Source organism: Pararge aegeria, chromosome 4, assembly GCF_905163445.1.
Source record: "Pararge aegeria chromosome 4, ilParAegt1.1, whole genome shotgun sequence".
NCBI lineage: Eukaryota > Metazoa > Arthropoda > Insecta > Lepidoptera > Nymphalidae > Pararge > Pararge aegeria.
In genome coordinates, this window is record NC_053183.1 from 15,064,802 (window position 1) to 15,079,652 (window position 14,851).

The 14,851-nt window shown below is 32.9% G+C and overlaps 1 protein-coding gene across 3 annotated transcripts; it reads left to right on the forward strand.

Annotated features, from left to right (window-relative positions):
* The first annotated feature begins 1,193 nt into the window (after nucleotides 1–1,193).
* Nucleotides 1,194–13,707, forward strand: LOC120623315. 3 transcript variants are annotated; one of them, XM_039889275.1, is made up of 11 exons: nucleotides 1,194–1,879; nucleotides 1,961–2,171; nucleotides 3,000–3,123; nucleotides 3,344–4,146; nucleotides 5,122–5,459; nucleotides 6,316–6,429; nucleotides 6,630–7,269; nucleotides 7,361–7,388; nucleotides 8,999–9,111; nucleotides 9,673–9,703; nucleotides 9,787–13,707. In XM_039889275.1, exons 1-11 carry the CDS (start codon nucleotides 1,811–1,813, stop codon nucleotides 13,643–13,645), a joined length of 6,330 nt encoding a protein of 2,109 aa, XP_039745209.1. In that variant the 5' UTR covers nucleotides 1,194–1,810; the 3' UTR covers nucleotides 13,646–13,707. The 3 variants fall into 3 exon arrangements, with proteins under 3 accessions (XP_039745209.1, XP_039745210.1, XP_039745211.1); XM_039889276.1 differs by having other exon boundaries at nucleotides 3,344–3,876; XM_039889277.1 differs by having other exon boundaries at nucleotides 3,344–3,807.
* The last annotated feature ends 1,144 nt before the right edge of the window (nucleotides 13,708–14,851 follow it).

Below are 14,851 nucleotides of genomic sequence, written 5' to 3' on the forward strand. Positions count from 1 at the left end.
TCTTCTCTCTTGCCGATTATTTACTTAAAATGAAACAATATAAATAAAGTAAATATAAATACTTAGTTTAACTTCAGGGCTATTCCGTATCTCAGTTGACACCAAAATCTAGCCATTTTGGAAAGTTTCCATCAAATAACGCCAAATATTGAAATAAACTCAATAGGCGATCGGACAGCAATTTGAAAAAAATCTAAAATGTATTTATATGGATTGATCGTAACATAAAACGATTGTCCAATTCATTTTTTTGTTATAAAATAATTATATTTTAAATCAACAAATAAAACTTAAGAATAATCGTTTTTTTTTCATTTCCTATGTTATAGTCGGAAAAATGTAATAGGCCCGTTTTGACATTTGTGCAAGACCATAGAATGTAACTTGGAACAAAAATGAAAGAAACAAAAAAATAAAAATTAATTACATACAGTGTTTTAAAAAATACGTAAATTTTTTTGGGACGTTAAATAATATGAAAGAATATATCGCGAGTATTCTTTTTGCGCTTACTTCATAGTATCATGCAATTTATAATTGTTGCGAAACGTTCCAAAAACAGTTACGTTCTCAGTCTTTTTTTTTTTTATAATAGAGCTGTAACCATTTTTTTACTGAATATCGAAATTAAATATTGTGTAGTTATCTTTACTGCAAAGAATGAGCTTGGTTCTCAAAATGGGTTCTAAATAATGAGTCTGAGTTGATGTATCTGACCAAGCGGCACATGACTGAAGCGTCCCCGCGCGCACTGCGCAGTTTTTCGTTCCTCATCTTGTGAAGTTGACTGTGCGCTCGTTTAAGTTTGATATATATTGTTTACTATTACGTTAACTATGGCTCTTCTATTTTGGACATTAATTTAAACATAGTGATTTGACTCGATTTTTGTGTTTGTTGTTATATAGTACTAACTCTGTTACAACATGTTGAAAAGTGGACGTATAATCAACAGCCAGTCGCGCGTATTGGTTGTGAAGTTAAAGGAATACTTTGAACGAACGAACACTTTACAATACATAATAATATCAATCAAGTACTGATACAAACTTGAATTGATTTATGGTGAGTATCGAGTACCTACAGAGTCTTATGGTTCCATAACTAGTTACGTCGCGATGACAAGTGTCAAAACGGGCCTATTACATTTTTACGACTATAATTAAGAATATTATACAAACCAATCTGTTCACTCGATCGCTTTAATTATACACAGATGACGTCGGTTTGATAAGGCTATTTCCGCGGAATTTTAAAAAATATATTATTTAAGCTTGTTTTTGGGTTATTGCTTGCCACCATAAATGTACTTAATTCAAATACTCCGGGCAACACCGCTTGGGCATTATAAATGAATTAGTAAAATAAACCCAAACAAATATTTAGTTCATAATTTTTTTTTTTTCGCAATTCATATTATTGAAACATGCAACCTGGAATTCTCATAATCCTAACATTGACTTTATATGTATGTTACTATCGTAACTAATCAATAGTACTCAGTTTATCAGTTCACCAGTCGGTTCAATGGACGGATAATACGAATCTGAGATCTTGGTAAACTTTTCTCTTTCTCTGTGTACGTTGCTGTTTCGCATTTTGACAGTTGACAACGTGATTGGCAGGTACAACGTTTGACATAACCGTTCGTTTGTAAATTGTTTGTTGGTTTGAAGTTTGAACTTGTAAAAAGTTTTTAACGCTTCAAGTTTGAATAAATATGTTGATCCTTAACTTAAAAACATATTCAAGCCATTATTCATAATGATAATAGTGATTAATCAATTGTTTCTTTAAATAATTTGTAAACATGACTTCTAAAGTTGATGCGCTTAAAACAAACGAATTTCTACGACGGCGGAAGCTAAGATTACAACAGGTTAGAGGTTCTACTGTTTTAAAAAATATATATATACTTAGCAGAAAGAAAACAAAGGTGGTTTTATTGTCATATTTTTAGGTAAGAGAACAGTCAAAGGACATAGCAAGAAAAATCAGACAACGCGCAAAACTTGAAAACGTACGGAATCTTGACAGTATTGATGCAAAGAAAGAAAAAGAATACTTGGACTGCCAAGAGAAATTAGTGAAACATTTGGAATTTTTATACTCCAAGGGAATACAAAATGTTGGAACTAGTCACAAAGATGCGTTAGAGGTCAAAGATCAAGGTAGAGGACCTTTATTACTCATCTTAATACCATTGGGCATTGAAATATTTATTACTATAGTCATAATAGTTGCTGAATTTGGATGAAGTTGTGGAAAACTTATTTGTTTTTTTTTCTATGTTTTTCCATTCAGATACATTTAAAAAGCCATTTTCACATCAACTAGTACCTTTTTATTTTAATTGCTTCTATCTATAGTTGTTTCTTGGGTGGGAGATGCTACTTGTATGTATTGATAGTTATTCAATAGTGTACTAAAATAACTGTTAGCTTTAGTTTTAAGTTTACAAATGTAGTCCTTGCTTTCCCTACCATAAACATTTTTGGTATGTAATGTACGAATCAACAGAGCCATTTATCATGATTATCATTATCACATCAACCCGTTACCAGCCCACTACAGACCACAGGTCTCCAAAAATGAGAAGGGGTTAAGGCCGTAGTCCACTACACTGGGCCAGTGCGGATTGGTGGACTCTACACACCTTTGAGAACATTATGTAGGACTCTCAGGCATGCAGGTTTCCTCACAATGTTTTCCTTTACTGTTGAAGCAGGTGATATTTTAATTACTAATAACGCACATAAGTTACAGGTGCATACTGTGAACACTGCCCCCTGAAAGGGAAGTCCCTACCCAATGCGCTATCACCGCTTCTTTGAGCCATCTATAGGCATTTTTAAATAAAGAAATATTTGACTTGGTTTTTGAAATTCCCCTTTTCAAAGTTGCTTATATAATATGTATTTATTTGGCACACAGTGCTACCATGAAAATGCATAGATAATATTCTATATCTGGAGATTCTAACTAGTTTATATTTTTAGATTGTGCTAAGAAAGGAGATATATCCAAATTACGTGGGAAAGAAGCAACAGAAGCATTAAGGAAGAAGAAGCAAGAAAAATTAGATGAACAAAAAAAACTTTTAGATAGAAAATTACAAGCAAGGTTAGTTGATACTTTGTATTGGTTTTCCTTTGAAATATTAAACATAACATCACATCTGTACACTAGAATATGTCTGTAAGCTAGTTTTCGAAACTGAAAGTTACGTTATAGCATATAAAGCTTGATTTGTTCAAAAATGTATTTACTTTTTACTTGGTCAAAAATTTAATATTGGAGTCTGGTTAGCAAGTAGTTGTATAGTGTTGTATTATACTTTTAGGGAAACAGCAAATGGAATAAGCAGAGAAAAATCAGCAGCAGTTTCTAAAAGTTTGACAAAGCAGTCATCTAAAAAATGTGATGATATTCCTAGTAAACCTATTACATCTGAGAGTATCGATCAGAACCTAGAAAACAAAGAAGATAACATTGATGCAACAAAGAATGATATGGGTACACAATGGGATTCTGAAGAATTGCCTAATGAATGGGTACCAAATGTGCCTGTTTTATCCTTACCAAAAGATGACAGTGTTAAAGAATCTCTCATTCCAAATTCAGAGAAAACAGACAAAAGTAAAAAGGTCAACTTATTTGCTTTAAGTGATGAAATGCCCTCAAGTTTACGTGGTGGACTCACTGGTCTCACTGACAACCCAGTTCCTATGAAACCCTCCTTAACACTTGTATCAGAGTACTTGCAAAATAGAAATCTAAGGTTGCGACACACTGAACCAAGCTCAAGTAAGAAAGCAGATGATTTACAAAGTATAAAGCAAACAATTCTACGTACTAGAGCAACTAGAACAGACGGTAATGTATTTGATAATGTTTGTCATGTACTTGACAGACAGGTAATTCCTGTTCCATCTTGGCAAGCTGAGGAGTTTAGTTTATGTACGCAACATTATGAACAAAGCTATTGTTTCCATGGACTGCACAAATCTGTAACTAGGCCACCCGTAAATAAATTTCCCAGTTCTCCAATATCTTTGCAAAGAAATTCACTATCTAGTTCTACACTGAAAGAACAACATTTCCAAAAACAAAATGTTACTTTAAAGGGAACCTGTAAACAGACAGGTGAAATATGGCAATACCTATTTTAAATAGTTTTAATATTTAGATAGTACCATAAATCATAATCACCCTTAATGACACTTGTGTTTGCAGTAATTTTTTTCATACAAGTTGTAAACTCATAATCATCAGGCTTTTAGACTCCAGTCTTCTCTATCTCTGCAACATATGTGGTGCACCCAGTTGTTTTTTATTATTTGGCTTTGCTGCTCTTTGAACAATGTCATTGGTCTCAGATTGCCTCCTAATCTCTACTTTATGGACCTTATGTACTATCAACCATCCTTACATTGAATATGGAGCTGGTACTGTAAGTTGCCCAACAACCTAATTAACAAGAAACTCTGCCCTTAAACATTTTTAAACCTCATTTCACAATTTTTTATGATATGTCGACCTTTATCTGCTCTTTTATAGTACCTCATTTATACCACTGGTTGTCGTAATAGTGTACAATAGATACAATCTTTGTAGTAGCTTGTTACAAATTTTTTTTTCACCCGTAAGAAAACTGAACTAACAAATAAATTGCCATGCATTTCAACATAATTAGCCATTTAAGTAGTGTTGTGGGTGAACAACCTCAAAGAAAGAACGTATGAATATGCAAATTAATGCACCGGTTTTCTTATGGGTAACAATCCATAAAATATGATAAAAAATATGTTGTAAATATTTATATTTAATGCTATAATTATTAAAGTACTATTAGGACACCAAAGATGAGAACAATGGTGTGAGTAAAATCCAGCAATAGAGCCAATATTATGGCTTAACTCATTCAAACCTTTTGCACCAAAACTAAGCATGTATAAAATTGGGAGGTATATTGGTGGGATTTTCAACTTTCCTGGCTATGCAACTTCCCACTTTTATTTAGGGTAGCTTTAACTTATTATTACATCAGTAATATGAATCATTGATTACAAACATTAACATTTCCACAATAGCTATACTGAATCCATTCAATAATTGCAGGAAGCAAAGACAAATCATCGCAATCAACTGAACCAAACACTAGTCTTAGTAGGAAAAAATCTATAACAGTTTATAACCATAACACAAGAAATATACAGGACAGGCCGTGCGGCGACGAAAGACTTGTCTCACGCGACGATAAAACAGAGGAAGATGCATATGCTCAAGCCTTAAAAGAAACAACTATTAAAAACTCCATAGAGAAAGAGCAATTAAATAAACAACAAAAGCATATTAGGACGAGAGTTGCAATGAATAAAAATAATGTAGATAAAGAATACAGGGACACACTAGCCTTTCTGAATTCTCTTGGAAAAGACAAGCCCGAAAAACCCATAGTATGTATTTTCTGGTTGTGGTGCAATGAGACAGTTGTAGTGATTATCGAAATTTAAGCTAATTGAAATTACATGGTTTAGCGGCGAAGGAAAACATCATGATGAAACCTGCTTGCTGAGAGTTCTCCATAATGTTTACAAGTTTGTGTGTAGTCTACCAATCCGAACTTGGCTAGCTCGAATCCCCTTCATTCTGAGAGAAGACCTGCGCCATATAGTGGGCTACTAATTGGTTGATGATGGTCAGTGATTGGCATTGTTAGCCTATTAACATCCCATTGCACCGGAGAGAGGATTTAAGAGTGTAGACCCACCATGCTGCGTCAAGTCAATGATAATACCAATAGGTTAACATGCTCTTTGTGATACGGTGGTGGGTATTATGATAATACCAAGCTGATCAATTTTTTTTTTAATGCAAAAACTAAACACTTAATTTAGTGATATTAAGTGATAAATGGTAATGATTATAATGCCACCCTTAAAAAGTATTTTACATGGTGTATTTAATGAAGATATAATTCAAATGCAAAAACCCCTTTAGTATAAGTAATTCAGAATTCAGTATTGGTTGTAAAGTCAAAGTCAAAGTCAAAGTCAAAAATATCTTTATTCAAGTAGGCCCACAGGTGGCACTTTTGATGCGTACATAATGTATCGAGACATGTATGTATCGAGTGTAAATAAACATAGTTTTACATTTATAATATTGTGAATAAAATAAGTACATAATAATCAAATGTAAAGAATAAATTCAGAGTTCTATAAATTTAAAAATTATGTATTTACAATTTTTGGTTTAACCATGATTTACTTCTATTATGTAAACTTTTAATTGGACCGTTATTGATTTTAGAAAACAGCATATATGGACGAGCATCATCAGCAATTGCAAAATGAGAGACATCAGAGAAAACTTCAAGAAGAATTTAAAAAAATTGAAAAGGAATGTTCTAAACACAACTGCAAGGTAAATTAATGATTAAAGTGTGTCTAATCATTTTCTAATATTAAGTTCTAACATAACATTTTTAAAAAGCAGGCAATTTTTACAATCTTCCACCGAAACTGAAATAAGAAAGCATGCGTAAGTTTTAGTATCTAAATATCGCAAGTATCATTCAAAGTTTAGCTATTATTATACTCTGCTTAAATGCAAAATGTTTCTAGCATTCTAAAAGAAAATCGACAATATCTGAAAATCAAAGAAACAAAACAAGGTCACCAATGCAAAGGGAAATGAGACAAGACTTTGAATATTCCTGGATGCCAGTTCCTGAAAGCGACGGCAGCCTTGCTGTCCACACCATTCCTAACACTAACACTAGAAACAAATCTGGAAACACTGTGAAATTCAGCCAAGCTGACAGTTATCATGAATACAGATCAAGACACAAACATACGCCTCCAACAAAAGACGTGAACAATGAAAGACAACGCAAGGTTGTGGAAACAGTTATTCTTCGAGAAACTGAAGATTCTGACGCCAACGAATCATCAAGCACATCTGAAACTAGCTCAGTTGAAAACCTAAACCTTGAAAAAGATAAAACTAATGATGATTCGAGACTCAAAGATGGTGAGAGAATTATAATTTACAAGATTCTAGGAGCAAAAAAAGATAAGAAAAGCAAGGAGCACAAAAAAGATAAGTCCACAAAATTGGCAAATTCTGTAAATTTTGAAACAGATGAAGTTAGTAAAAACGGTGATGTAGTAGGTTCAGAGGACAAAAATCATAATAATAGAAACAAAGAAAAATCTGCAGGCGACATACAAAGAGGTGTTTCCTTCGAAAAACTTCAAGAAGGTACAACTACTTTTACTGTTGATTGTTAAAAGTTTTTGAGAATGTCTCTTTATTTTATGAAAATGTATAATGATTTGCATTATTTTTTCAGGTGTCTACGAAGCTGTAAACCATAATGGGTAAGTAATTTAGATAAATATTTACTTTTGGTTTTAGATTAGGTCATCTATGCCTCTTGTTGGTATCTTTTATCGTGATATATTATCAGTATCTTTTATTGAAAAAAATAATAAAAATGAGCAACTTTTTGGAAAAGGGGCTGTAGAATGTCTGATAACTATCCATTCCTACTTTAGTCAATTAACACTGATGAAAAATAATTCATAAATACAGTTGATAGAGTTTTAAGTGCAAATAACAGAAAAAAAAACTCGCCTTATTCCGAACTCCTAAGTAATCTTAACAAAGTTAGTAATTCAGTGACAAACAAAACAGATTTTGTTTTAGTTCTTTTATTTATTAAAAACAGCGAATAATATAACCGCATAACGTACGTACGTTTATACAAAAGCCTCGATGCGAAATCGTTCCGTACTTAGGCTCAGGATTTGGGTTTTTTCATCTAATAAATTCATCATTAACATCAATAATTTAATCTTCTATGCAGCCACAATCCTTTGTAAATATGGCTACTCTCCTTTTGTTTCCTTTACCAATAATCCCATAATATCTATCCCTTATAGACATATCTACAACGTTAGGAGCTGCTATACTGCTAATGTAGAAATGTGGCAATCCTGTTCTGAACGCAAGCCGTGGTGGTAATATATTCGTTATATGTTTTATCAGACGTACAGTCCGGCCGCTGAAATAATCCTCCAGAAATCCTGACGATGGGCATATAAAACAATAAAACAGTATGAGCTAGAAAAATATATACTAAATTAGGTTCCGAATTATAAAAAAATACTTATGTAAAAGAGCTAATAAACACAAAAAAAAATGTGTCAACGCCGCTTCAAAGTCCTTCGAACATGACCTCTCATGAATGCATTCTTTCAGCGTCTGAACTTGTTGCCTTTTATGAAGGTATAAGACGTAGATACAAACAGTTGCGTAGCTAGCATGGAAGACACCACATGCGGTTATCAATGGTATTAATAGAATTCAAGAACGTATCAATAGTATTCAACAACGATAACAAAATAAATTATAATGACAAACAATTTTGGGGGCATTCCCGATCGAGACATAGATACATTAAAGTCTAACATTAACATATATTAAATTTTTGTATATTATCAGTATTTATGTATATTATTCATAAATTATTCAACAGTTATCTTATTACCCATAACACAAGCTAAGCTTACTTTAGGGCTAGATAACGATGTGTGTATTGTCGTATTAATTAATTAATTTATATATATTCATAAAGAAAAACATGTTCTAAAACTTAAAGCTAGCCATGGGGTTAGCTTTAAACTAGCTACCATGTAGTATGTAGTTCATAAATATCATTTATGCAGTGAGTTTATTTTGTATTTCGATAAAGTAATAATAGCAAGGGCGCATTTGCAATTCTAACCACTGCTGAATAGGGTTAAGTGCCAGCACTTACCCCAAGTCAAACCATGCATTAACATAACCAGTTTTTAATATTAAGCAAATTTTAGTATTTTGAAGTGTGTTTGGCTGTGCTGTCTTGCGTTGTGCCAATGCTTTAAGTATTAGGTTAAAATATGTGGTTACTGAGTCATTGTAAACATGTTATTTTTTGGTATTCTAGGGACAATGTTGCTTCAATGTACTTCACAGAAGGTTCAAACGACAACAAATGTAAAGTTCAAAGCCAAAAATGTAATAATCCTGGACTGTGCCGTTGCTGCAGTAGGAACAAAGGTACTATTTCTTATGTATTGTGTGTAGATAAATATCATAGTATTTAAACTCATTTAATCATTTAAAATCAGTATGTTCCAAAAAATAAAAGTTATTTCACAAGCTGTGGACTAAACATATTAATAGACTTGGCGTAGTGGTAAGTATTCTACTCCAAGTGGGAGGCCCTGGGTTCGATTTCCAGTCCAGACAATTTCTGGATTTTACCTGGTCTAGTGTGAGACATCGGCCGTGGTGTTTACCACCACAGCAACAATACTTGTTACTTAAAGAGGGTTAGAGGTTTTCATATAACTGACTAACCTAACTGGGCAGCCCGCTTTAATTTTAAGCCGCACAATCTCTTACCACCAGGTGACTGCAATCGAGGGCTAGCTTGTAGAGTGAAAAAAACATCGGTTGATATTATAATAGCCTTTGAACTTTCCTTAACATCACGCTATTCATTTTACACGAAATTCATTTTTGTAAATATTTTAAGTACAGTAATGCTTTTTCTTTTGTTTTTAAACATAACAATTGATTGTTTCACTTTTATTGATATATTTTATTCTATTACAGATATTAAAGATGGCGGTAACAATGTATCCGGGTTAGTTAATTAATCAAAACTATTATTTTATTTTACTATCTTATACTTATTATTCATATATTTGTTTTCCTTCTTTTTTTTAGATATTTTCAAGAATCCTCTAGTTGCAAATGTACTAGTACTAAAAAGATAGAAAATTCCAACTTCCCCCAACCTTCGGCTGCTACATCTACTACTTCATATACCACTGCTTTTAATGACAAAACTAACTATCGAGAACCCGAGAGTGGCTTTGTTAAGCTTTTAGAAGAAGAAGGACAAGATAGCAATAAATTTTACGTAGGTGCTTCTGGTTTCTTAAAAGATGATAACTATGAAGTTGTGATACAGCTAAGAAAGAAAGATACCGAAAAAGTTAATGATATCGTCAAAAACCAAATGCCACATACGAAACCTGTTAAGGCTTTGGACGTAGAAGGGATGGAAGACAATGTACTACATAAGGCACATTCTAATAAAAGTGGAACTGAACGTTCCACATCACCAATAAAAGTAGCAACAAGTTCTGAAGCAAGTAATACAGTATCTAGCATTCAACATGTTGGCAATGAACAGTTCGTGGAGGCAGGACATGGAGATATTGAAATACCAGAAGAACCAAATAAAGATTCACAGTTGAAAAATTTGCGTGAGCAAGCAGTGCATACCTCTTTTCATGATGATTTTGCTGTTCCTGCTAATGTGCCTAAAACAGATTCAATATCAAGACCGGGTACTTCTACATATACTCAAACTTCATTTAACTCATCCATGCCAAGACCAACCTTTATGCATATGAGTTCTTCTACATCTACAGCATATATGAGCCCACCTGAATTAATTTTACCAAAATGTTTGAAACAAAATTATCTTATTACTAAAGAAGAACTCTACGAATCAGAAAATACAATGAATCAATTGGATTCAAATTTTGATGTAATAGGAAGTGATCATTGTAATGAATTTATTGACTGCAGATGTAGAACTTGTGAGAAATATCCATCAAAGACACCCCCTAACACTGCTCGAAGTAGCAAAGAAAGTTATGCTGATAATGGTACAGAAACAAAGAAACACAAATACAAATGTCACAAATGCCGAAGCCGTAGTGACACTAATATTTGTTTACACAAAACTCATAGAAAGAAATCTAACGCCAAAAAAACAAGATCATCAAGAGATTTACTATCTGAAAATGATTATCCAATGATTAAAGAATCAACAAATAACAACATTATAAATGCACCGTGTAATAAACGCATTAAAGCAGATAAAATTAACCCTATCGTAAAAAATTATGTCAATAAACTTTTGGCTCTTAACAATGAAGGACTAAAAGCCATTGATATCATTAATCAAGACTGCAGTGCAGTAACTACCCCCGGTAGCTCTTTTATTAATTTACCATGTAATAGGAACAAGGATAAATCAACTTTTGAACGCAAAATTTCTCTGGAACAAATAAAAAAATGTCTTAAACAACAGATTTTAAAAGATAGTAATATGATAGAAACCCCTTCTTTAAATAGTGCTATTAAAACTAAAAGAAAAAACGAAACTGAAAATAAAACGGTACCGACAAACACGCAAAATTGTTACAAATTTCCCAAAACAAAATCATTGCATAAAGTTAAATCATTAAATATTTCCAAACACATATTAAAGAAAAAGAAACCATCTGATTCTAATATATCAAGTCGTCGTTTAAGAAAAACTGCAACTTCTGTCTCTTCTTCGACATCTGAATATAATAAATTGCCACGTACTGATAAACAACGACTAATTAGCAATCGGATAAAAATTTCTACTACTCCAAGAAAGTTTACTTATTCGCAATATAAAAATAGTACTAGTTCTGATATTGTTAATAGTAAATCATGCAATAGTTCAGGTAGAAATACTAAAGAGATTATTAACACTAAACCATGCAAAAGTACCATGTTCGTAAAATCTCAGCAAAAGAAAGATTTCAAGTTATCATCAAATAGAGACATTAGGACTACTTTTTCATCAGACTCTGGTGCTAATGGTGCAATCTTTAGGCATTTACAACCTCCACAACCACCGGTACATATATCAACTCAAACAAATGGCATTATTGATACTGAAATACATTTCATGAAAGTTGCTGAAGATAAATTGCAAAATATGGAGAAAATTGCTGATTTAACTGAAAAATGCACTAAACGTTTATCAAACTTGGCTAAAGTTCTAGAAGAAGTTAGGAGAAACAAGTCTTTAGTATACAGTCAGATTTCTACATCAGACTCTTCACCAGAAGCCGATAAAAATGAGCTATCAACCGAAATTTCTGGACATGTTTCTGATCCTAACCTCAAAACTCAAAGTAAGGAAAGTGTTCATAATTTGACTTCTTTGAGTATGCCGGAAAAATTGGACAGCAAATATGTAGATTTCACGTCAATTTTGAAAGATATCCCTAAACCAGGCACATTTGTGGAGCCCTCAGGTTCAACAATGAACATAACTGAAAAATTAACTAAAGTACATACAGAATCCGAAAATATGAAAACTAGGGGAAAGCCACCGCCTGCGTTGTCTCGTATGCATTTAAAATGTGGACAAGATGTGCACATAATTCCACACGAATTGTCGACAGTTATTGAAGTAGATTCTCCTATGAGTATGAGACTTAAAAGTTTGCCTTCCCAACCAGAAAGTAAATTGGAAGTTCTGGAAAAATCGGATCCCTCATTGAATGAAAGCAACAAAAGTAGTAGTATGACAGCCAAGAAAGTAACTAACAAAAATCCAGTGGATCCTGATTTGCTAAAAAGTAATATTCATTTATCCAGACGACTGCCTAAGGTATCGTCGACCGATTCTTCAGATGATTCTAAAACGCGAATGATGGATATGAAAAAGTTTAATGATATCATGCTAAAGCCTTTTATTAGCTTAAAAGAATATACAAAACAATGCAATATTGTATTAGATGAAGGTTCTAATCTTGAAGATGTTATTAAAGATGACTTAATAAATGACGACTTAAGTTCTCTTCATTCAGATGGCAGCTTACCGGATGTGATTGCGGAATTATTGAAAAGAAATATAATAAGTGAGCCTTTTAAATTTGACACAGGTTCAAACGTTAATTCAACAACAGTGTCATCAGAATCAACTTTGTCAGTTTTAGCTTTGTCCAAACCACGAAAAGAAAAAAAGAAAGCTGCTTTATTTCTGCGGAATAAAGAAAATATAGCAGAGACTTCTGAAACGTTAAGTTTATCGTCTAACCCTGATTTAGAGAACGCTTTTCAAAAGCTTGGTATGGGTTGGGCTTCGTCAACTTTAAAGAAAACAAAAGAGAGATTGGCTTTATCATCATCTTCTAATACCTCTAGTTCCAGTATGACACGGTTTAAAATTAAAAATTTTAGCCAAGATTTACCCAATTTAGCTACTGATTCGACTTCATCTTTGCTTGAAGTCTCAAATAAACGTGAGGAGAAAAAATTATATTCGCCTGGAAAATATAACATGGAAGAAGTTTCTAAGAACGCTGTTCAGCAAACTTCACTCACAAATTCTATGACTGTTAAAGAGTTTCTTAAGAATGAACTAGCGAAAAAAATTACTTTTAACAATAAATCAACCAGAAAGGGTGAAGAGGAATTTGTTTCTTTATATGAAACTAAATTGCCTGAAGAGATGAAACATAATAATATAGAATTTGGAGAGGAACAGTTGAGTGCTACTAGTGTTAACCACAATAGGGCACGAACTTCAACGCCAGTGCAAATATTTAAATCTAACACATATCATTCAACTTCTACTTCAAATACTTCGAATGGTTTTTTCAGTAATGCCGACGACTTATCTTCCGTGAAAGTGACTTCCTCCATACGCAACCATTCCACATCTGACAAAGATGATTTAACCATTCCAAATTACAGCCTGAAAACAAAAAAAGGGCATTCCGATTGTAGTAAAAGTGATTAATGTTTTTAGGTATGTTATTTATTTATGTATTTTTTATGAAATTTATAAAAGCATGTTACTTAAAATTTAATTATTGTTGTATTTTTTTTTTTATTTGTATATTATAAATAAATTGACGTGGTTTAATAAAATGTGTTTCTTTAATAATATATGACGAACAACTTGCAGGTATAACTGAAATCAATTTTAAAACCACCTTATAAAGTGGCTATACAGTAGTCTGTCTCTTTAATCTCGTGGTAATTGCCGAAAGCTTCGCGATAGTATTTATAGAAATAAGGGTTGTAGCGCTATTTATCAATTGACTTATTTATTTCACTTTAAAGTTATTGATGTAAAGAGTAGTTTCAGTTTTTCTATAGTAGTAATAACATACTTACTCGTAAACTATGTTCTATAGGCTCAACTTAGGTGAGTTATATGTGACCACAGGACAAAGTTTTTAAAACTTGTATATGCCCAAACCCAAGAGGCACAATCACATCATGTGCGTACTAGAAATATTCATGGTTATTAGATATTAGAAAGCTTATATATATATCCTCGACCCACTTGGTGGCCACCTGGCACTGCTGCTAGGACACAGTATTTATGTGATAAAGACAATAGTATTATTTTAGTTGGTGTAAAGCAAATTCTAATTCATTTATTTCAAGTAGGCTTACTTTATAGGCACTTTGAAACGTGAAGTATGTATGTTTGTAGTGACTCTACCACCGGTTCGGAAAGCAGATTCTACTGAGAAGAGCCGGCAGGAAACTCAGTAGTTGCTCTTTTCCAACATCAACATTTATAATCATTTTTCTATCTTGCGGGAGATGAGAGCGAGGCTGGCTGCTTCCAATCTACCTTGTCATTGAGGAATTCATCAAATGTATATAGTATATAGTAACCTCGCTGTACTAGATGCGTTTTTACACATTTTTTAAATGAATGCATTGGTAGGTCAAGAAAAAGCGTATACTCAACCCTACAAAGGAGTTCTGCGCCTTTCGCAGACGATATGCACATATCAATAATTTATGCTCTTAATTTAAGCTCTTGATTTATTTAATTCTTGATAATAGTAATGCAAACTGCCAATTAGTGGTTTGTGTGTTCATCTGCAGATCTGGGTTCCATTTCAGGACCGGGCCAAAAAAGGTTGGGTTTACTGTTAAGGAATTATCTATAATAGCTTAGAGTTCGACTATTGGCTTGACTCTT